Source organism: Rhyacophila brunnea, unplaced genomic scaffold (genome assembly GCF_057557595.1).
Source record: "Rhyacophila brunnea isolate RB1 unplaced genomic scaffold, BYU_Rbru_1.0 scaffold_13, whole genome shotgun sequence".
Classification (NCBI taxonomy): Eukaryota; Metazoa; Arthropoda; class Insecta; order Trichoptera; family Rhyacophilidae; genus Rhyacophila; species Rhyacophila brunnea.
Window position 1 is genome coordinate 9944770 of NW_028232785.1, and position 23091 is coordinate 9967860.

Consider the following 23091-nt stretch of genomic DNA (forward strand, 5'->3'; position numbering starts at 1 on the left):
TTTTTGTATGCATTTTTTGTTTTGATTTTTTTGCATCGTTATCTCCATTGAAGTTTCTCTAAGCGTGTCATAAAAAATCGATACCGAAAAAGACGGTTAGTTATGTTACCATTTAAATGTAATCAATGTGACTACTTCAGCATTCAACCTGCTTCATTGAAACTTCACAAAATGACTCATTTTTGTGAAAAGCTCTTAAAATGTGTTATAATACACTTGTACACAATCTGGTGTTATAAAAATACAAAAATATGACTCATTCCTGTGGGTCTATTCTATACTTATCAACCGCTAAAGTGATAAATAGTATCAAACTTAGCGTAGGTTTGTATCAAAGTATTAGCACTTATTTTAACAATTACAATAAGTTGGTTTTTAATGTTGCAATAAGTGCTATATTTTGACAGCAGAAAAATAGGTGTACTTTAGCGGTCGATAAGTATAGAATAGACCCGCAAGCCATACAAATGTGATCAATGTAATTATTAATTACTCATGCATTGGTAATATAAAATTGCCTAAAATTACTCATTCTTATGAAGAGCTATTAAAATGTGTTAAATGTGATAACACTTGTATACAATCTATAAAAACATATTTTTTAAAAATGACTCATTCAGGTGAAAAGCCATTTTGATGAGACGAATGCAATTACCCTTGTGCGTAATCTTGTGTTTTGAAAATACAAAAAATATATAACGAATTTACATTAAGACTAATTCAGTTACAAACGTCTTAAACGCTCAAGGCTTCTAAAGCGTCAATTACATTGAGCTTCTTTACGAGCTGTTTATTGGCGAATTTACAATCTGCCTGTAAAGTCGCCCAGTGTAATCATCGAACAAGCTAATAAGCAGGTTGTAAACACTCTACTGAGAGAAATTGAAAGCCCGTCAACTTTACACGCTACACGCTGGCGTGTGGGCCTACTGCGTCTGCGCAGTAGAGCGCAGTAGCAACCTCCCGGTAAAAAAACGAACTACGTTATGTCAAAATATTCGCTGGCTTGTGACTTAACAGCGAATGGAAAGTTTTGTGTGTAATCATCAAATCGCAGTAGCTGAATCGCCCGCTTTTAAATTCGCCAACAAACAGCTCGTAAAGAAGGTCAATGTAATTGTCGCTTAATTTCAGTTTGTTTTACATAGCTTTTGAAACTATAATTAATATAATGTTATTATCCCTCCTGTTTCATATTTTTTTATATTATTATATATTTTTTGAGTACTTTGTCCTGTGTGCCCTTAGATGATTTCCAATCATTGAACGGTATCGATCAACCGATACAAAAAGATGAGACAGAGCCAAAGACGGATTTGAAGAGAAGGGCGTTGCTACCCCCAAGGCTTGCGGAGAGACATTTTATAGGTAGAATACCACACACGAAAAAAAAACTCAATGCTGCGAGAAGGTGTTACGTGTGTAATCATACAAAAAATAGAAAACGTAAGGAAACTCGGTATTTGTGCAAACAATGTAACATTGCACTATGTTTTGAACCATGTTTTGAAATTTACCATACGAAAGAAAACTTTTAAAAATGTTTTGTGGTTTAAAAAGTGTGTTTAATTTTTAAAAAAATAATTTAATAAAAAAAAAAATTGTAAATTTGCAGTGTTGTGATAACTTTTGTGCAATTTTTTGTTATTTTCATGACACCTTTACCCAAGGCCTGAACAAAAACGATGCATGAGTGCGAGTGAGAAAGTATTCGGCACCCTTACAATCTCTGCGACACGCGCTAGAGTAAGATAAAAGGTCTACATATCTGTGAGCTAGTTTCCAAAAGTATCGCCATCAAATCGGGGCGAAACGCTTCACATAGCGTCGATAACTTGCAAGCTCGAGTTGCTAAAATTGATATTTTTTGTGTTAAACATAAAGTCAATGGTAAATATTTTTAGTTAATTAAGTAGAAAAGATGGTTCAGTGTGTTGTCTTAAAATGTGGTAGCCGTATTGATAAGCAAGAAGATGTCATTACGTTTCATAGGTAAGTTGATACATGTTCGTGATAATTTATTTGTATTTTATTATATATTTTAATATCAGTGACCTAGTGTTTCTTTAAAATAACTTAAATTATGGATATCTTTACATAATGGTTGCATTTTGACAGCTTAAAAATACTATATAACGTAAAAAAATAGAAAATTATATTTTAATTCTGAGCGTCTAGTGCGAGCACTAGCGAAATGGTCTATGGTCTCGAACATTTGTAGACGAATGCGTTCGCTCGCCCACAAACCAAACGCAAGGCACGCGGCTTCATTTAGCAATGCAACGGGTGGCGTCTAGATGTATCTATAGTCTAAGCCTTTACCATTGATTAACCTTTTTGACAAACCTCAAAATTATCTCATATTTTTTTCTATTTTACTTAATTCTTGTGCCCTGTAGATTATACCTATTATAATCAGCTAGGCCAGTGGTCGGTAAAATCATTAGTCAACAGAGCCAAATATTAATAGTACAACGATTGAGATTTCTTTTAAGAGCCAAATATCTTAAACTGAAATTATATAATATGTTGGTAAACTGTTTATTAACTTAATAAACTCTAGTTAAAGATTTAAGTCCTAATTAAACTATAGGTAGGTACACTGAATAAAACTTGATATCATACTTAATAATGAGATCTTATTTCTTGATAAAAATTAAATTGTAAGTAAGGTATCAATAGAATTAAATTTTGGCAATTACTGACTAACACTCAATGTGAATAATGGCCTTGCATCTCCTTGCAAAGTTTGGGTAAGTCAGGTTTGTATGTTGATGTTTTTAATTTTAAACACGATTCCAAGTTCTCATCAATAAGATGACTTCTCAATTTACTCTTCATTTCCTATCTTAGAAATCTCTTTACTAACCACAAAACATGCAATATTAACATTGATGGAAGATTGTATTCAGTAATTCAATACAGAACTTGATTTTTCTTGACTCTTCTAAAGTTCCACAACTGTTTTCTTCCTTGAATCACCGACAGGATATTATAAGTGCTAAATGACGCGTGTTTAGTAAAGTAGCTGTAAAGTGTCCCTCCAAATTTGACTTCGTGTTATGAGCCAATTTGTCCCGACAAATAATACAGGTCGGTAGGTTATTTTTAAGTTTTGAATGAACTCGAAAATCTCGGTGCATTCAACTTTAATTTACGGTTTTCGTCTTCCGTTTGTCTTTGCTTCTCCTTTGTAGCTATGTCAAATAGGGCAGAGGTCATTTATGATAGAGCCCCACTCAAGGGGCCAAAGACCCGCATGTGGCTCGCGAGCTGCGGTTTGCCGACCACTGAGCTAGGCTGTTAAACGGTTAAGGGGGGACATGCTCGTCGAAGGTCCAAATTGAGTTTTTATTGTATTTTCAAACCATGATCCTGGACACTCCTTAAACGTTGTAGATAATCTATTTATATAATTTTGAAGCCTTATTATCCTTTATAGTTATTTTAAACATTTGATGACTGCATAAAGTATTTTTGTTACATAAAATAGTATTCTTTTAAACCTCTCGCTCTAATGTTTTAGAATATAGTCATATTTCGGTACATAACTGTGCAGTGGTGTTAAGATTTTTTACATTTATTAATTTTTAAACGCATTTATAAAACCATTAGTATAATTTATTACGAGATAATTTTTGTAAAATATTCACGATAAAAAATTATAATAATAATCTCAGTGATCCCAAATTTGACAAGAATTAGGCATTTTATTATTCAAAAAATCGGCAAGATTAACACATTTGAAGATGATTCTAAAGATACTTATTGTAAGCTATGTCTTTGATCATTCAAGTGTGATAAACATCTAATGAATAATGATTGCTTTATAATAATTATTGACCTAAGAAGAAGGTAGTGTTTTTTTGAAATACGCCATTTCTTTTGTCATTCCCTAGTGGTTAAGCTACAACATACGGCCGTAGCCATAAATTGACAAACTATAATTAAAGTAGGGAGTAAAATTATGTTAACGCGCGTGTTTGAACATGTACCTAACCGATTTTTTTTTTTATTTTTTTTTAAATGGTACATGTTCAAACACGCGCGCCAATATCATTTTAATCCCTACTTTAATTATAGTTTATCAATTTATGGCTACGGCCGTATGTTGTAGCTTAACCACTGGGGAATGACAAAAGAAATGGCGTATTTCAAAAAAACACTACCTTATTCTTAGGTCAATAATTATTATAAAGCAATCATTATTCATAAGATGTTTATCACACTTGAATGGTCAAAGACATAGCTTATAATAAGTATCTTTAGAATCATCTTCAAATGTGTTAATCTTGCTGATTTTTTGAATAATAAAATGCCTAATTCTTGTCAAATTTGGGATCACAGAGATTATCAATATAATTTTTTATCGTGAATATTTTACAAAAATTATCTCGTAATAAATTATACTAATGGTTTCATAAATGCGTTTAAAAATTAATAAACGTAAAAAATCTTAACACCACTGCACAGTTATGTACTGAAATATGACTATATTCTAAAACATTAGAGCGAGAGGTTTAAAAGAATACTATTTTATGTAACAAAAATACTTTATGCAGTCATCAAATGTTTAAAATAACTATAAAGGATAACAAGGCTTCAAAATTATATAAATAGATTATCTACAACGTTTAAGGAGTGTCCAGGATCATGGTTTGAAAATACAATAAAAACTCAATTTTGACCTTCGACGAGCATGTCCCCCCTTAATATAATGCTGGTATATTCTCCTGCGGGTCTATTCTATACAAAAGGCGACTATCGACCGCTAACGTGTTAACGTGATAATATGTTAGTATTTGTTACATACATTTTATATTGAAACATTATAATTGTAATTGTATTGTAATCAGTTAATCAGTCGAAACTGTCTTTCTCTCGCTCTCTCTCTATTGCTCATGCTCTAAATTTAAGCACAGGCAGGGGGCATGCCGTTAAAATATATCATTTATTGCAACAATTAATACCGGCTAATTATAATTGTTACAACACGTGTTAATAATTTGATACAAACATACCCTAGTTAGCGGTTTTAGCGGACGAAAGCAGCCTTTTGTATAGAATAGACCCGCTGAACACTATATTGCCATAGGCGAAACCCTACAGAAAATTTGTAGTATTTTTGCAATAGCTTCAATTTATTCCCACTAAAAAGGCTTGGTTTGGGTTTGAATATTATTAATTTTGTGAATCCTCTATTGAAAATTACCACCACTTATTATTATTCATGCAGTTTAAAGTAGTGGTTATTAAGTTTAAATAGGTACCTACATGTTTTCTAATTTAAGAAATACTATACTAAAAAAGACTATCCTAACCTATTACCTATATAATATATAAGTACACACCTAATTAAAAAATTGAAAATACAAATTACATTTTTACAAGATACAAAAAACGTCAACTTAATGGATTATCAAATTATTATGTGCATAGATTGAATATAATATATATATTTTGTAAATATATATTTTTTGAAAAACATGGAAAAGATTGTGAGAAATATTTAATTAAGTATGTATATATATCGCATTTTTTATACAAATATTACTTTAATTGAATATACCTAATACAATCCGATAATTTTAATATTCCTATTTTATAAAGGTACCTACCCATATAATAAAATATCGAATCTAACCAAAAAATACTGTAGCGTATCGTCGTAGCCTAAGTAGGTACATAGATTAAAATAAGTAATAAAAAAAATACTAAGTACCTGTGTTATAGTGGTTAACATAGTTAACGGGTGGTTAAGGCCGATTTTTACAACGTTTTTATTAGCTCGTATTCCTGTTTGTCAGGTGGTTGTTTATCCAGTATAAATCTTTATCAATTTTTAACTAACTTCCCGACTAGCTTGACATTTGAAACTTTTAGAATATATCAGAACACGATGCCAATGCATTCTTTTAATACTTTTAGCCATCTTTAAGTAGAATTGAATTCGTTTTCAGTTAATACTGTTTTGTATGAAAAGTTATTTCGGAAGAAATCCGTAATCCAATCCACTATTATTGGTTGCCAAGGAGGTGGTCCTAGCAACTAAATTATTAATATACACGTTACTATGGAAATCAAAATGACATTTCAGTATTCTATATTTGTTTGTTTGATTTTTATTTACTTCATAGAAAATTTAAAAACGTTATATATAAAAAGGTTTTTTTATCTTGTAACTATTTTATTATAGCTAACGGTGTAGTTTTATTACAATATTCAAAAATAATACAATAACATATTATATCGATCCTGAGCTGCATAAACATGTAATAGGTACCTATATATTTTAAATGTATTCATTGACGAGGATAACTTGACACTGCCCGAATTCGATGAATGTGTCTGGTTTCAGATTTCCTTTGCATTTGACTAGCAAGGGATCTTTGCATCTGTTAATTAATCACTGCTACAAGAGTCATTATTCTTAATCTGGTTTCATTTTTTTTATGTCACCGCGCCCGTTAAGACTGGACGCCTAAGGCATAAAGCCCACCAACGCGGCGTTCGGTGCACTCTCTACGAAGTAGGCCCCCTCCCACCCACGCATTACCCTTCACCTATGTAATAAGGAGCTCAAGGAGCATAAAATAATTATTAATATCAGCGTCTCTCATAACAAAGCAATAAAAATATTATTAAATTTCTCGGGGCTTGTAATTAATATTCACGATGACATCATTATACCAGCGAAATATCGGACTTGCAATAACTAAACAAAGAGTTCACTGTTATTAAATAATGGTTTCTCGCCCGTCTGTCGACGACGCTGCCAGGAGCGTGATTTTGCTTGCCGTGTTCAATGAATGGACTACGTTGTATTTTCGTTAATTCGTATCGCTGAGAAGCCAAAAAACTTTGAATCAGGGGGCAGGCGGGCACAATGCGTCGTCGAATCCAGTGTGCGCTGGCGTATTTGATTACGTTGTATTTTCGATGATTTACGCGCCACTTGTGAAATTTTGCGCGAGAGCCCCACTTGCTGCGTTGAGTGGGTTTTACGCCTTAGGGTTTTTATACAAAGGGGTAAACTCTAATACTAGGTATTCCAATAGAGTCACATATTGCATCACACATAATAGTCGAACGAAAACGCACACTGCTCTCTCTAACTAACAAATAACATTTTATAAAACTGTCTCATCTTTACAAAACTATGATGTGCATAGCCCATGGCCCCCACAAGGGGGGGGGGGTTAGACAGGGCTTTAGCCTCGGGGCCCAGTATCAGGAGGGGTCCGGTGAGGCCAGTCGACCAAATAAGTGAGATAAACCATGGCCCCCACATCCTGAAGCGGCCCCCCAGGCTAGGATCTTTGTAGGGCCCCCCTACCTATCGCTAAGAATAAAGGCACTGTGACGATCTACAGTAGCGTTTTTCAAATGGTTTACGTGGTAAAAGTAATGTGTATATTTAGTGTTTTTTGTATAATGCATCCATTTGAATCATAGAGTTGTCGAGTATCGATACACAATTAAGACTTGTATCATACAAGCACATTATTTAAAATAATAATATTACTGAAGGAAAATAGCACCGCAGGTGACTTTTTTTACTGTTAGAGCAAATTTATGATGTGTGCTTATCTCACTTATCTGGTCGACTAGCCACGCCGGGCCCCTCCTGAGTCCGGGCCCCTAGGCTAGAGCCCTGTCACCCCCCATGTGTGGGGGCCATGAGATAAAAACACAACACAAATTTGCTTTTATAGTAAAAAGAAGTCGCGGCGCTGTTTTCCTTCAATAATGTTATTACCTTAAATTATATGGTTGTACGATAATTTTTTAAATTGTGTATCGACACTCGACAACTCCTTAATTCAAATGAATGTATTAAAATCATATACAACAAAACACACTAAATATACACATTAATTTTACCGCGTACACCATTTCGCGAGCCGAATACTACAAGGTTCTAAGTGTTCGTCCTTGAAAAAACAAACCCAACAATGAAGTAGTATTCTAAGCTGCCTCATTGTTACTTTTGTTTCTCCAAGGACAAACACTTCGAACCTTGTAGTTCTCCACTCGCGATTTGTAAAACGCTGCTGTAGATCATCACACTGCCTTTATCCTTAGAGATGGGTAGGGGGGGCCGCCAAAGATCCCAGAATGGGGGCCCGGTTCAGGATGTGGGGGCCATGGGATAGCCCTATATTTGAAGTAACATTGTATCAAAATATCGACCAGACTTTCGAAATTTGATGAACTTCAAAACGTAAACACAAACAAAGAAAAAATTCAATTCAACTACCAACTTATGCATTCTTATTCTTATGCCTGGTATTTTATCTACAAATAGCTAAAAGTAGACGTTTATAAGTACAAGTGTGATATATATTATTTAAAGACCACGATATACTGTCGGACCATAATAGCTGATAAGACTTAGTAAAAAAAAATACTCTAAATATCTAAAAGTATTCCAATAAATCATATATGTTTAGATATTTTGTAGGTGGAATAATATTTTTTCTATTATAGTTTGGCTTAGGGAGTGGTTAATGAATTCACAATAATTAACCAACAACATGACGTGTAATATTATTTATTATGTATTTCTAATTTCAACGAAAACAAAGTGTGAATGAAAAAGTGTACACAATTTTGTCGGATCGACCAAATTTTACCAAAACTATTGTGGTTATGGTTTGGTTGTTACCTATATACTTTTGGCCATGGTCCCCACATCTTTAAGCGGGCCCCCTGCCAGGATCTTGGCGGGCCCTCTATCTGTCGCTATGGTTAAAGGCAGTCTGACGCTCTACAGTGGTGTTTGTTGTTCGACGTCAAATAATATTCAATGTGTTTTTAGCGTTTTTTTATCACATCGAATTATGGAGTTGTCGAGTATTACTCGACACGTCACAACAACTATATAAGTACCTTTTTTAAAATGGTAATAACTCCGAAAGAAAATAGCGCCGCAGGCATTTTTTTACAATTAGAGCAAATTTAATATGTGTGTTTATCTCATTTATCTGGTCGACCCGCTACCGCTTACCTATATACCAGTGTTTCTGAGAACCTTTTCACACGAGAGATAGAACAAACGTTTTGCAGACCGCTCACGCAGGAACGCTCTTACAGGAACCAGCAGCAAACAAATTTAAAAAATAGTCGATATACTGGATTATTTGTTAGGTTAGGTTTTCATTCTTGAATTCATGAATTTTGCCAAAATCGGCTATGAAAAATGGCGCGGTTCCTGCCTGGCTTTCTATAAACCGACTTGTACCGTTTTTATATTTATTGTTATTATCATTAAATCAGTATTAAGTTTAAACAAAATTCTATAATATTCCGTGACAATAATATGGCAATACTGAGCAGTGTTGCCAACCGTACTATAATTATAGTATTTGTACTATAATTTTGGTCCGCGTACTATGTACGATATAAAACAGGTATAGTACGCCCAAAATACTATAATTTTGAATATTGGAAAAAATATGTAAAAAGTACTAAAATTTCTATATTTTCGTTGCATAAATTGGTGCAAAGTACTATAATTTCGCAATATAAGAAGATTTGGAGAACATGAAAAAAAATGTAAAAAAATCCCTTGACTTTGGGTTAAAATGAAATTTCGTGAATTCTTCGGTAAGCAAATTTGGTCGGAAGAGGTACCAAAATAAAAATGGGTCTCCGAGTTTCTCAATAATATCTCCGTTATTTTTTTCTGAGAAACAAAAAACCTATACAATTTCAACAGATGACAACGCGTACTATATTTTTTCCCCAAATACTATAATTTTGAAGGCACTGTACTATAATTCCACTTTCAAAATATGGCAACACTGATACTGAGTTCAATTATTTAGTCTATGGCGTTGACGACACTTCAATCATTCTGTGATGCAGTCCATTTAATATTTTTCCGTTTATTTACTAAAGATGGATGTAAAACGTGAACCAGACGGTCAACAATCTGATACAGATGGACAGACATTGTATGACGACCCAATTATGGATCTAAACAGCGCGGAATTCCACACTAATGTAAAGGAAGATAACGCTGACGACGATGGTTTCAGTTTTGAGGTTAGTTTTATCAGTATAATTGTTAAATGCTGCTTGTCACAAGGATTTGTAAACAAGGTCTTCGTATTTGTATACATGTTTGTTTTAGTTTAACATGCATTTTCACTGTATAAACATTCCACATTGACCTGAACTTAATTGTTTTGACATAAAATTTGAGAGAAAACCGTTGTGGCTTTCGGCATTTTTTAAGGTATAAGGTAATAAACATGACAGAGTTCATAAAAAGTTAAAATTAAAACTTTGATCATTAAAAATGTTTATAATATAAATAAGTCATCTAAAATTGTTGGAAATCTTTTACATTGTTACCTGTAACTTGAAACTATCTTACTGTTGAAATGTCGCACATAAATGTTTTTTATTTTAATTAAAGACGAAGAGATTAACATAATAGCGCCTGTACACATGCATGGAATTACCGTCGGCAATTGTGCTTATTTTAGACTGTCATGACAATAACTATTTACACGTAAAAGTGGTGACTGACTCTCCAATCTCATTTTTCAAGAGTAAGCGAGACACGAGGCTGTCATTTTAAACTACTATCTGAGGTGGTCGTATTGAAAATCGGAGCTCAAAATGAGTAGTTCGTTTTTTTACCGGCAGGATCGCTCTACTTCGCAGGCGCAGATTGAAAATAATCTTACTTGCGCGCAATAAATCATCACAATTTTTAATCTTCCAAACCTGTTTGATTTATGCACGCAATCTTGGCAACTGCAGGATAATACATACTTCCCCATACATTTTCTTACTGTGCAGGGTACATCCATGCACGTGTAAAGGGGTAGGTATTATTTTTAAATGACAATTTTCATGCCAAAGTATTTTGTTTTTAATATTGTTAGCCTCTTGAGTCTTGGCGGATAGTTGTACGAACTGGACTGCACTAAAGTGGAGATAAAAACTTCTCAATCTCTTCTACTTAAGTACCTAGGTAGGAGATAACATTGTCATTTTGAAAATTGATATTGTTTATTTTTCAGCATAGTACGATAGACATCATTGACTTTAAAATTGAATGTTTTTGCTTTCCGGACAACTCCGTTTATGAAGATCCCCAACCGGGTTACTCTCATTCAAACTACAGACAAGTGGAACAGGTACCGTCGTCCTATTGTATTAGTTTTAATAGTTACCTACAGGGTGAGACAAAATCAGATAGATACCTACCTTCTTTCTTCATCGTCCTTGTCCGCTTCACAGTCACAGAATATGGACACAACGCGACTACTCCAACTCCAAATGCCATATTACATTAGATTTAATACTACTAGGTACTGTTATTCCCATTGCGTAGCGATATTCTTTTTTTAGGGTATACCACCCCCAGTGATGTTACAGCAAAACAGCACAATCAGAATCTGAAAGCATTAGACGCGTGGTAATTCAAACGTTACATTTATTATTGAGATAATAAACGTCTTGTTGCCTTTATGCCTAGATGCATAGAATGCGAATAAATCCTAAACTGGAAACGCTTATTATTAGCAGTTTTTAGGGTAATCGGTGCTTAGTATTAAATAGAAAAATACGCACGCAAATTGCGTACAAAGGTATGCGTGCGTGATGGCTTACCTGCTAATCTGACAACTGTTATAATTACGCTCCTTTCACATTATACGGTTTTGACCGTACGGAAAAAATCGTACTGTAAAAATCCGAATCGAAGTTCACGCTCTTTTCTTACTATATGGTTTATGTACGGTTTTGCCGTTAATAGCTTAGTTTGTGGTTGAGTGTTGTGTTGTTTGAACGATTTAAAACCGTCTAATATGAAAGCGTGGATTAGGTCACGTACACCACCGAGTTATCGGTGACTGTCCGGCCGCCGTGCATACAGTGTCAATGGGTGACTTGCTTTTCCCTCCACCACCCACCACGTCTCCACACCCGTTATGCAGGCGTATACCGTGACGTAACGAACGTCAGGCGCTCTTTAAATTTGTGCCAAAGTGTCCCAGGAGCAACCTCCCAAGACATTGGTTGGCGTGCACTAAAGCATAGTTTCTTAACCGGTGGTCCGCGAAGATCTTTGGGTGGGCCGCAAAAATTTTCTGCAGTTCAAAAATAGTTAGTACCTATCCATTTTTAAAAGCTTATATTAAATTTCAAGTAATAAATATTTTTCAGAACTCGTGCACCTACAAGGGTTTGCAATGAATTAACAAGTCATTTCTGGAATGGAAATAACCCTTAACCCCTTCGTATCAAGTTATTGTTCGCTTTGTTGGTTAAATTTATTTTAGTTTGTGATCGGACCATGGCCACCACAAAGGGGGGCTAACAGGGCTCTAGCCTGGGGGCCTTGGCTTATGGGGGCCCCGGCGTGGCGGATCGGCCAGCCAAGTGAGTTAAGCACACATCACAAAACAGCACTAAAGTTAAAAAATGTTGTCTGCGGCGTTATTTCACTTCGAGCGTACTAACAATATAGTGGTTGTGCAATGCCATTTTTGGTTATTGTCGATGTTCGACAATTCTATAATTATTTTCCATGATCTATTAGGATCGGACATGGACGGAAAAAAAATTAAAAATACAAAACATCGCTAAAAATACCCTTAATTTTACCCCGAACACCATTTTGGAATATGCAACTGTAGAACGTCACACTGCCTTAATCTTTAGCGATAGGTAAGGGGCCGCCAAATATCGTAGTCTGGGGGCCCGCTTTGGGATGTGGGGGCCATGGATCGGACACGGCAACCTTAATATAATTGTTATACATTACCAACCCTTCAGAAGTTTGTTGTGACGCTCCAAAAGTTAATTTTTGGCCCGCATAATCTAGTTGAGAAACGCTGTGCTATATATTCCACATTATTTAAAATAATTAGATATGCAATAATTCCCGCCTGATTTAACTCATTTAACCTCTTCTTGCATTGTATTGAATGCTACTAGTACCTACCTGTGGTTCCTAGTTGAGAAATACTGTGCTATATAAATATTTTATTTTACTTAAAATACTTAGAGATCTTATAATTCTCGCTTGTTAGGTCGTTTAACTTCTTCCAACATTGTCAATATTAATATTCTTATGTTTGTTATATTCCAGGAAAGTACAACAGACGTCACCAACATAAAGTCTGAACCATTTTGGGATCCGGATGACTCCAAAGTTGAACTTGATGAAGATGAACTTCGCCCATTCATATACAACAATCCTGTCCCTAAATATACTTATTCCCGTAAAAAAGCAGGAAATCGGGTAACGAAATTTTGTTTTATATTCATACAACTTGGTCATTAAGATTCTTCTTTGTGCGATGACATTATATACTAGGTACCTTTTGTATTCACCTATGAATTTTTCACAATGGAACTATAAATGCAAACCTCAAAATTTAAATTGTTTCTGTTGACGTGTTTGATCAAATTCGTTGCTTTATATTATGGACTTGACGAATCACTCACTCACTGAACCCTGTCACTTTCCAGTATTGGTAACAAGGTAAGCGCCTCTTCTCTCAGTCCAATTCCATGTCTACGCCTTCCACTATGTGATACCTGCAGCGTACTGAGTGCGTTTGTTATTGTAGATGAATTTGACCTGAATTTTAAATGAACGACGACCCCGGCAACGGAACCTTGAGGTTGTCCCACAAAGCTACTCCCGGCGGCATCGGGAACACACATGCCAACAATGTGAAGTGTCTCTTAGTGATTTCTTTAATTACTGAGAGCTGCCGTGTCCGCTCAAGAACTCGACTCTTTGTACCGTGGTTGTACCAATGTACCCCTAAGATTCGGCGGAGACTTTGCCGAATAGTTGTACGAAGTAGCTGGACAATAATGGAGATAAGATCGTCTCATTCGACATGACTAATTTATCTGAAGATTTTCTTTTTCAGAAGAGTACGATAGACGTCATTGACATTAAAATTGAACCTTTTTGCTATCCGGAGGAAACCGGTTATGAAGATCCCCAGCCGGGATGCTCTCATTCGGACTTTAAACCAGTGACACAGGTACGGCTAATTGTTATTATTCTATGTAGCATGTCAGCGCCTTCTTTAGATACAAAGCCTGAGCATATTATCTTTTTGCACATGCAAATTTCACAAACAAGTGGTACCACTGTTCAGCTATCATAATCAGATCCCATATTGGCTGACATATTGATTTTCAAAACAACATAATTAAGCCCTATCTCGTTTGGAATTGAATTATAAAAAAAATCGCAAATCAAATTAGGTACCTATCAGTGTTATTTATAATAATATACATTCCTGTCAAAGTCAGATAATATCTTCATTCAAAAACCGGTGGTAATATCGAAATCCAAAAATTGTCTGAGATAGCATTAAGCTACCTGGGTACACATTACGTTTGTAGAAGGTGTGTTAATGTTAGTATATAATTTCTCATGTACCTCATCTATCAAAATCAAACCATTCTCTATGTGAAGACAGCTGGAAATATCGATTTGTAATATTTATTTTCATAATAAGTCCTAGTGGACAATTTACTAGGTTCCTACCTACCTATAAAATTATTACTGGTATGGAGATAGATACCTCTTCTGTTCAGACTAACTTTGATTTTAAAAAAATATGAGTAGGTAATCCAACTTAATCACATGAATATGTTCTCATTTGAAAATTGAATTATATTACTTAACTTTCAACATATTTTAGCTCATTTTCAGGCGTTCATTACCCTGTGAACATTTCCCCGAGCTAAGAAAATTTGCAAAAAAATTATATCTTTCGCTTTGGATCGATATACAGATATTGTGATCAAGCATTTTCATCCATGAAATTAATTAAAAGCAAAACATGGTCTCGAATAACTGATTCAAATTTGAAGAATTTTCTGCTGCTCTCAGTAACAAATTTAACACCAAACAGTGCTCCATTCCGCTAAGAGCTCTCTCTCATCGCATCCAACAACTGTGGTCCAGAGTTATCTTCACCAAACGAGACTCTCCGGCAGTTGTAGCACCATCAGTGGGGTCCACGACAGGAGATAATTTCTTACTATTGTAGATTTGTACTCCAGTAAACGTGTATTTTTTGAACTGGCAGATTAAGTTGTATGGCGCATCTGAACTCGTCTGTGAAAAAAATTGGCGCATAGTATACAAAAGGTTTGCCAAAGGTGAGACTCTATCGTAATACCACGTTCCCTCTCTGGCGACTAGACTATAGTTACGAATAAAAAAGCATAATCACCTTGCCAAGACACTAAAATAGAAGTACTGATAAAGCCTCTACCCATGACAGCTCGTTTTTATGACTTAATTGCAGTTCTTTCGTTTAAATTCGTAATAAGCAAGCACTTCTCGAAATGTTCCACACAAAAAAATGTTTAGACCCCTGAGTAAGATAGAAATGTGTAAGTCAGTAGTCGCCATGTATCAAGGCTTTGCAGTTGGGCTCGTTATAATATATATTTTATGATTGTTACGCCATAAAATAATAGAAAAATAAATGGAACATCCTAAATCTGCTGGATTGACGAACTCATCAAGTTCGGTGGATGTACGCGCTAAAAAAATAACTGTAGACCAAGAAAAGCGTAGGGACCAATATATAAGTATTCAAACTCCGGCTGATGATGATAATAATGATATGTATACTATAGTACATAATATACATGTATCCGCTATTTATTGACGTACTCACAATCAAAATAATATCTTGAAAACATTATTTAGGAAATAAATATTTAGAATCGTAGTATATTCTTGGGTTTCCACCGTGTCTCCTTCCTTCTTTTCTCGGCGTTTTGGGCTCGTTGCAGAGGCCATTATCAAGAGATGATATGTTTTATGATGAAAATGTAGTGTAGGTATGTGAATGTAAACGTTGCTCTGAGAATGTCAAATTGCAACGTTTACATTCACATACCTACACTAAATTTTCATCTTAAAACATATCATCTCTTGATAATCGCCACTGCAACGAGCCCGAAACGTCGAGAATAGAAGGAATAAGGAGACACGGTGGAAACCCAAGAATATACTACGATAAAAAAACAACCGTGAAAGTCTCAAACATTATAAATATTTAGAAGTGAGATGGAATAAGGAACGGGCAGGGTAGGTTGGTTTGACTCCAATAATAAGAAGATTGATGCGTGTATTAAACGAAACCTGGTTTTATTATCTCCTTCCAAATAAATATCAATTTAATTATTACAGATAAGTTTACAGATTATAATTTAGCTGGGTGAAATCATGAGAATGCGTTCTGATGAATTACGAGATCGATCGGGCGAAGCTGAACGATAACCTTACGGTTAAATCTTTGATAACTGAATGACGATGTTGCTTTCTTCTACCGAGTGTTTTATACTGATTCGATACAATAGAAAATGGTGCTATCAACTACTTGAATATTTTTGATAATCATGCTTATGAGGTTTATTGTGCAATGCATGATACGTTTCGTAAATTATAAACAATTGATTTTAATTTGAACAATTATGCAGTTTTAATAATTGCGTAAGATTGATTCCATACAAACAACTTTTGAGCAATCACATAGCATTATTTCTTAATTTGCAATATTAATGATTATTGAGCTATTATATTATTTTGCTAAATTAGCTTTCTGTGGAAATTTGATTGACTCACATAAATCGTTTGTTTTGCAATTTTAACAATATTATGTTGCAAGATACATTGTAGTTATAAATTAATGGTTTCCTGCCAAGTCATGCTGGATGGTAGGGTATCCACCCTACAAATATTTCAATTGAGTCAGTTACTAAATGGAATTTGCGTCATCGGATATAGCTGACTACAGTAGCGCACCCAGGGGGGGGGGGGCAAGGGGCCTTGCCCCCCCCAAAAACATTGAAATTGAAAGCCAATAGATTAGACAAATAAAAACACGGCAAAAAAATGATTTGAAATTCTCCAGCACCCTCTTTAGAAAAATTTCTTAGATTTTAATTTCTAACACAAAAATTTCGAAACACCAAAGTCGGGTTTTTTAGAAACTCAATCTCTATTGGAAATGTCAAAAAATTCTCGGTGTCCACCCGAATTCCGGAGTAGTGTACACCAGTGTGGCACCCAGGGGGGGGTGGCAAGGGGCCCTGGCACCCCCCCAAACATGAAAATTATCAGAATGATTTTAAACATTGACATCGAAAGCCAATAAAACACGGCAAAAAAATGATTTGTAATAATTCTCCAGCACCCTTTTTAGATTTTTTTTTTAGATTTTAATGTTTTTTTAGTAACCCAATACCTAAGGAAACTGTCAAAAAATTCTCGGTGTCCGCCCGAATTCCGGAGTGGTGTAGGTCATGGCTGGGGAGGGCTGACAGGGCTCTAGCCTGGGGGCCCGGCGTGTCGGGTTGACCAGATAAGTGAGATAAAAACACATCATAAATTAGCAATAATAGTAAAAAAGTCGCCTGCGGCGCTATTACACTTCATGGCCATGAACATTTTCAATTACTTATATAATTGTGCAATATATTTTTTGATTATTATGTGTCGATACTCGACAGCTCCATTATTAAAGTAGATGTAATAAAAATCGCCAATAATTCACTGTATAAGTACCCTTAATTTGTAGTAAAACACAATTTGAAAAACTTTAATGTAGTGTTTCACACTGAATTTAATCTTAGCGGTAGGTAGGGGGCCCGCCAAATATCCTAACCTGAGGGCCCGTTTCAGGATGTGGGGACCATGGTATAGGTACACCGAGTGCAATAGCCAAAGGCCGATAAACGAGAAATTAAGCTGTGAAGAAGAAAAAGTGTCTACGGGACTGATTTATATTCTCCTCCTTGGGCCCCCCCCCCAATATTAAATCCTGGGTGCGCCACTGGCTGACTATGTGGAAAAATGGATATCGCGGAAACAATCATTGCAATGAGCTATCTACAGAGTTTGCCATAATTGGATACTACGGGTAATGGGTATTTAGTATCGCCGATGCTGACATGGATTAAGTTGTTTATCATCATATACATCTTCTGTCAAATGTCTTACCTAATTCTACGTGTTTATTTTTAGTTTATTCCTGCGACCGACAAATTGACGAAGGTTGTGAAACCAAAATGGAAGCTGACAGAAGTAAACGAGCCTTGCGATGACAATATACAGATTGACGAGCAAGATATTAAGAAAGAGCTTCAGGAGTTCAATGACAGGTTGATAAATGAAGATTCCATGTATCGTACTGATACACGCGTTGGTATTCAAGCAGACGGTACGCATCATGATTTAGTTCCAGATGTTATAAAAGTCAAACAAAATAAGCATATACAAAAGGTAGTATGCCGGATTTGTTATGATATTTTTCCATCCTTAAATGCATTAAATACTCACGAGTTGTTTCACCATAAAACAGTAGCAACAACAGCAGATGCTAATGTAATCCTATTTAAAAATTATGAGAGCAATTACTCTTCATCGCAATCTTATAATATGAAATTACACAAAATGAAACGTACTGGAAATAAACCATTCAAATGCAGTGAATGTAATTACTCATGTACAACACATTCTAAATTAAAACTACACAAAATGAAACATACTGGTGAAAAGCCATTCCAATGCGATGAGTGTAATTACATGTTTAAGACATCTGCTCACTTGAAAAGACATATAATGATACATTCTGGCAAAAAGCCATTTAAATGTGTAGAATGCAATTACTCGTGTAGATCGTCTTCTCAATTGAAATTACACAAAATGAAACATTCTGATGAAAAACCATTCAAATGCGATGAATGTAATTACTCGTGTAAGTTATTTGGTTACTTGAGAAAACATAAATTGACACATTCTGGCAAAAAGCCATTTAAATGTGTAGAATGCAATTACTCGTGTAAATCGTCTTCTCGATTGAAATTACACAAAATGAAACATGCTGGCGGTAAGCCATTTAAATTGAATGTAGCTACCCGTGCGTACAATCTAGTATATTGAAAAAAACACATGATGGTTCATACAAATGGAAAGCGAGTTAAGTATGACCAATGTACTTTCTCTTGCAAACATTCCAAAAACTCGTAAAATGACACATTCCGGCGAAAATCCGTTTAAATATGATGAATGTAATTTCTCATCTGTAACATCTAGTAACTTGAAAACACACAAAATGAGACATTCTGGCGAGATACCATTTAAATGTAATCAATGTAATTACTCTTAATCACAGTCTCATAATATAAAATTACAAAAAATGAAACATTCTTCTGAAAAGCCATTCAAATGCATTGAATGTAACTACTCATGTATAACATCTGTTAAACTGAAAGTACGTAAAATGAAACATTCTGATGAAAAATCATTCAAATGCGATGAATGTAATTACTCGTGTAAGATATTTGTTAACTTGAGAAAACATAAAATGAAATATTCTATCAAAAAGCCATTTAAATGTGTTGAATGCAATTACTCATGTGTATCATCCTCTCAATTAAAATTACACAAAATGAAACATTCTTCTTAGAAGCCATTAAAATGTGGAATTTGTAATTTCTCATCACATTACATAAAAGCAATCATCGTAGCAATAAGGCATTTAAATATAAGGAATGCAATTACTCATTTATATCATCTGGTCGCTTGATATTACACAAACGGACACTTCCTGAAAATAGGAATTCATTATAACATTACGAAGTCAGCTAGTTACGTATTGACGTTACCGGCTTTGCGGATAGATCGTAAATATTGAACCAGGGGTCAATAAGGAAGCCAGGAGTGAATGAGAGTGGTTCGCTATTAGAGCACCACAACTTTTAATAGTTCAATAAATAAAACTCTCGATTGTGTGACACCAAATTTATTTACTACTTAAGTTCATAGTTTTTTTTATAAAATAAAACTTATGAAGTCTATCTATAAACTGTTCATTTGATTATTATATAATCCCAATAAAACTTCCGAAAAGTTTTACAATGTTCACACTTATATAGTTCTATATTTATTTTATTTCGTAAAATATCTTCGTAAAAAAGTTATAATTTATTTGTATTATCTTAAGTTTAAAACATTTATTTTATATTTGCAAATTTAAGTTTCTAAAATTTATTATATATTTATAAACTTTGTTTTAAAATTTATTTATAAATTAAAAGTTTATTTTATGTTCACAAACTTAGTTTCTAAAATTTATTTTTATATAACAAACTTTTATTTCTAAAATGTATTTTATAAACGAATTTGTTTAATTTGTTTTTCTTTTAAAACAAATCTTCACATAAATCTATAGTGATACGTCACCCCATAAAAATTGGAAAACCGATCGCGTATTTTGCGGTGTAATAATTCCGATGACGTCACGTATTTTGAGTTGGCCGGAAAAATCTATCGATTACAATCGAAGAAATGCTTTTCCCGATTCGATCTCACCCCTAGGACAGGGTCAGTGAAACGTGACTTTTACGAAGGCTTACTAGAGACCATGCTCTGAATTCGAGGACTTGCTGCGAGTTGTAGACGAGTAGAACTAGTTTTCTGTAGGAAAAGCGTCGCCTTTTATATCCTCCTGACTGAGGATCTATTGAAAATAGTCCATAAGGGACAGCTAATCTATCTCTTTCACACAAAAGACAAACTTACGTATATCTACTACCTGCGTCAACTTTCCTATGAAGAAAACTCCGGATATGATCGAAGTTATTTTCTGCTATGCGATTTTTACAAAATCGTATATGTATCAAGGTTATTTCGGGTAGATCCCAGAACATTGTCTGTAACTACGTAGTTTACGTAATGAATTTGAATTAGCTGAATTTGCATACATTCAGGTTTCTAAATGGTAAAGAAAGTTTTAACCTTTCCAATAAGCTATTGCAGTAGGAATTTGTGAGTAAATTGAGCGAGGCCCTACCATCTCCCTAAGAACAATTTTACCACCACCCTGGATTATTACAAACCAATGAAATGTAACTAGTTTTAACAAAGAGATGTCATGTGACATCATATCTATATTCATGTTTATATCAAAGCTTTCATTTTAGCGACCTACTAATAATCGTAGGTCCAAAAGCTTAGATTATAGAAAAATATAGATAGAGCTATTGCAAGTGTTTGTCCCTCAAAACATAACGCACTTGCTTCGCCCCCTTCACGCTTCCTCCGCGACCCTTTCCTGGGTTATTCGAAAATATGTGTGACTGTTTCGTGTTGTAGTGTTCCCAGATATCGAATATTTATTCCAATGTTATAATTTTACAAGCGATGTTTTTTATAAATTGTATTATGGCAACACTGGCGTGTTGGCTATGCACTTGGTAAAACATTACTCACTAAAATCGGCTCATGCGGAGGGCTTTAGAGTTGCTGTAAATTTGTAAAAATGAAAGTCTGAATTGTCTCGTTTTCATTAGAATTTTTTTTACATTTACCGTGTTTAATTAATTTTATATACATATAGTCACCCTATAAAATTTATAATGCAAATAGAATAACAAATTTATCGAAATACAATCATTTTTACGAAGTGGTACAATTAAGCGTGATGTACTACCAAGTGGTACACGAGCCAAAAAAGGTTGGGAAACGGTGCTCTACATTGAGTGATGTTTGTTGTTCGAGGTCAAAAAATATTTTGTGTATTTTTAGCGTTTTTTAACACATCGAATTATGGAGTTGTCGAGTATCACTCAACACGTCAAAACAACCATATATTTTAAAATGGTAATAACTCCGATTCGGCAATTCGATAAGGCAATTTTCACAATTCGAGCAAATTTAATACTTAATATGTTTGTTTGTTTTACTCACTTATCTGGTCGACCCGTCACGCCGAGCCCCTAGGCTAGATCCCTGTTACCTATTGACATCAACATAAATGTATTGATCTTCAGTTGATTTATTTAGTAGTCAAATTATGACGACATAACTGCAAGGTTTCCGCCTTGTAGTCAATCCTTTTCTTAGTTTGACATGACGTTAACTTCCCACAACAAAACTGATACGAAACCCTCATATTAAGTCCCGCAGTTCACCCTGATCGGTCTGCCGACTACTCAGAGTGAGCTGTGGATGATAGAAGTCGATCTAAAAGGGTCATGAACAATTATATGTAAGTAATATAAAAAAGTATCACATACGTGTGATTTTTGTAATTTCATAAGTGTCACTCGAAGGCTCTATATTACGACCGTACACCCTGGTTAAACGTCAGATTTCTTTTTTCAATACTAGAAAGCATCTAAGCGAGATTTTTTGAGCATAGACAATCATCGAAAAAACCGCTATTATATGGCGAAAACGCTATTATAATCGTAGGCAATAAGTACAAATATAAAAATCATTTACAATGTGAGTAAGTATAAAATTCAAACATTTTAAATTAATAAAATTCGCCGTTTTCAAAAGTTAGTATAGCATAATAGAGTTCGCCAATGCATTTCATAAAATTTAAATAATTATAAAGTAACCTTTGACACAAAGACACTCGTGCTTAGACCTTCGTATAAAAACGCTCTTAATAGGTAGGTAAGTATGCGAAAATAAGGAACATTTTTCAAAATAACGTTATAGATAACAATAGTTTTTATATAAAATTTAGCCATGTTAACTAAACGATATTGTTATTATTTCAGATAATTCCGACTCGGGGTGTACTCTGCGGTGTACTCTCAGTAAATTGAGCCACTTAGTATATTATGAACAATATTCTGTGACCTTGACCTCTGTAAAGGATTGTGCCATATACAATAAAATATAAATATTTTAAAAGCGAGTTGTCATTATAAAGTGGAGCACCATTCTCGAGTGCATCCACCTCCTACTCCAAATCCTCACTGGATGAAACTCCTCTTCAAGACTGGGCTAGTCGAACATCAGTGGACCACCTATTGGTGGATACTTCTGAGGGACTGATAACACCCTACTTCTCATCACGAGGCTTGTTATCAACCATCGGTGGTAACACCCCTGAAGGGGAGGTGACACTATACCAGTGTTTCTGAGAACCTTTTCACACGAGAGAATCAATGAAAATAGAACAAACGTTTTGCAGACCGCTAACGCAGATATAAAAATATATGACCCATTTATATAGTAGGTAAGGGGCCCCTCCACATAATATTATGACGTCACAA

The 23091-nt window shown here is 34.7% G+C and overlaps 1 protein-coding gene across 3 annotated transcripts; it reads left to right on the forward strand.

Moving 5' to 3' along the window:
- The first annotated feature begins 9835 nt into the window (after positions 1 to 9835).
- LOC147076440 (uncharacterized) lies at positions 9836 to 22721 on the forward strand. Of its 3 annotated transcripts, XM_085940270.1 has the most exons (6): positions 9849 to 10050; positions 11040 to 11156; positions 13115 to 13267; positions 13911 to 14027; positions 18041 to 18298; positions 22591 to 22700. In XM_085940270.1, the coding sequence occupies exons 1-6, from the start codon at positions 9904 to 9906 to the stop codon at positions 22636 to 22638; spliced, it is 840 nt and encodes a 279-aa protein (XP_085796396.1). In that variant the 5' UTR covers positions 9849 to 9903; the 3' UTR covers positions 22639 to 22700. The 3 variants fall into 3 exon arrangements, with proteins under 3 accessions (XP_085796397.1, XP_085796395.1, XP_085796396.1); XM_085940271.1 differs by lacking the exon at positions 18041 to 18298 and having other exon boundaries at positions 9836 to 10050; positions 22591 to 22721; XM_085940269.1 differs by lacking the exon at positions 22591 to 22700 and having other exon boundaries at positions 9836 to 10050; positions 18041 to 19874.
- Positions 22722 to 23091: the final 370 nt, after the last annotated feature.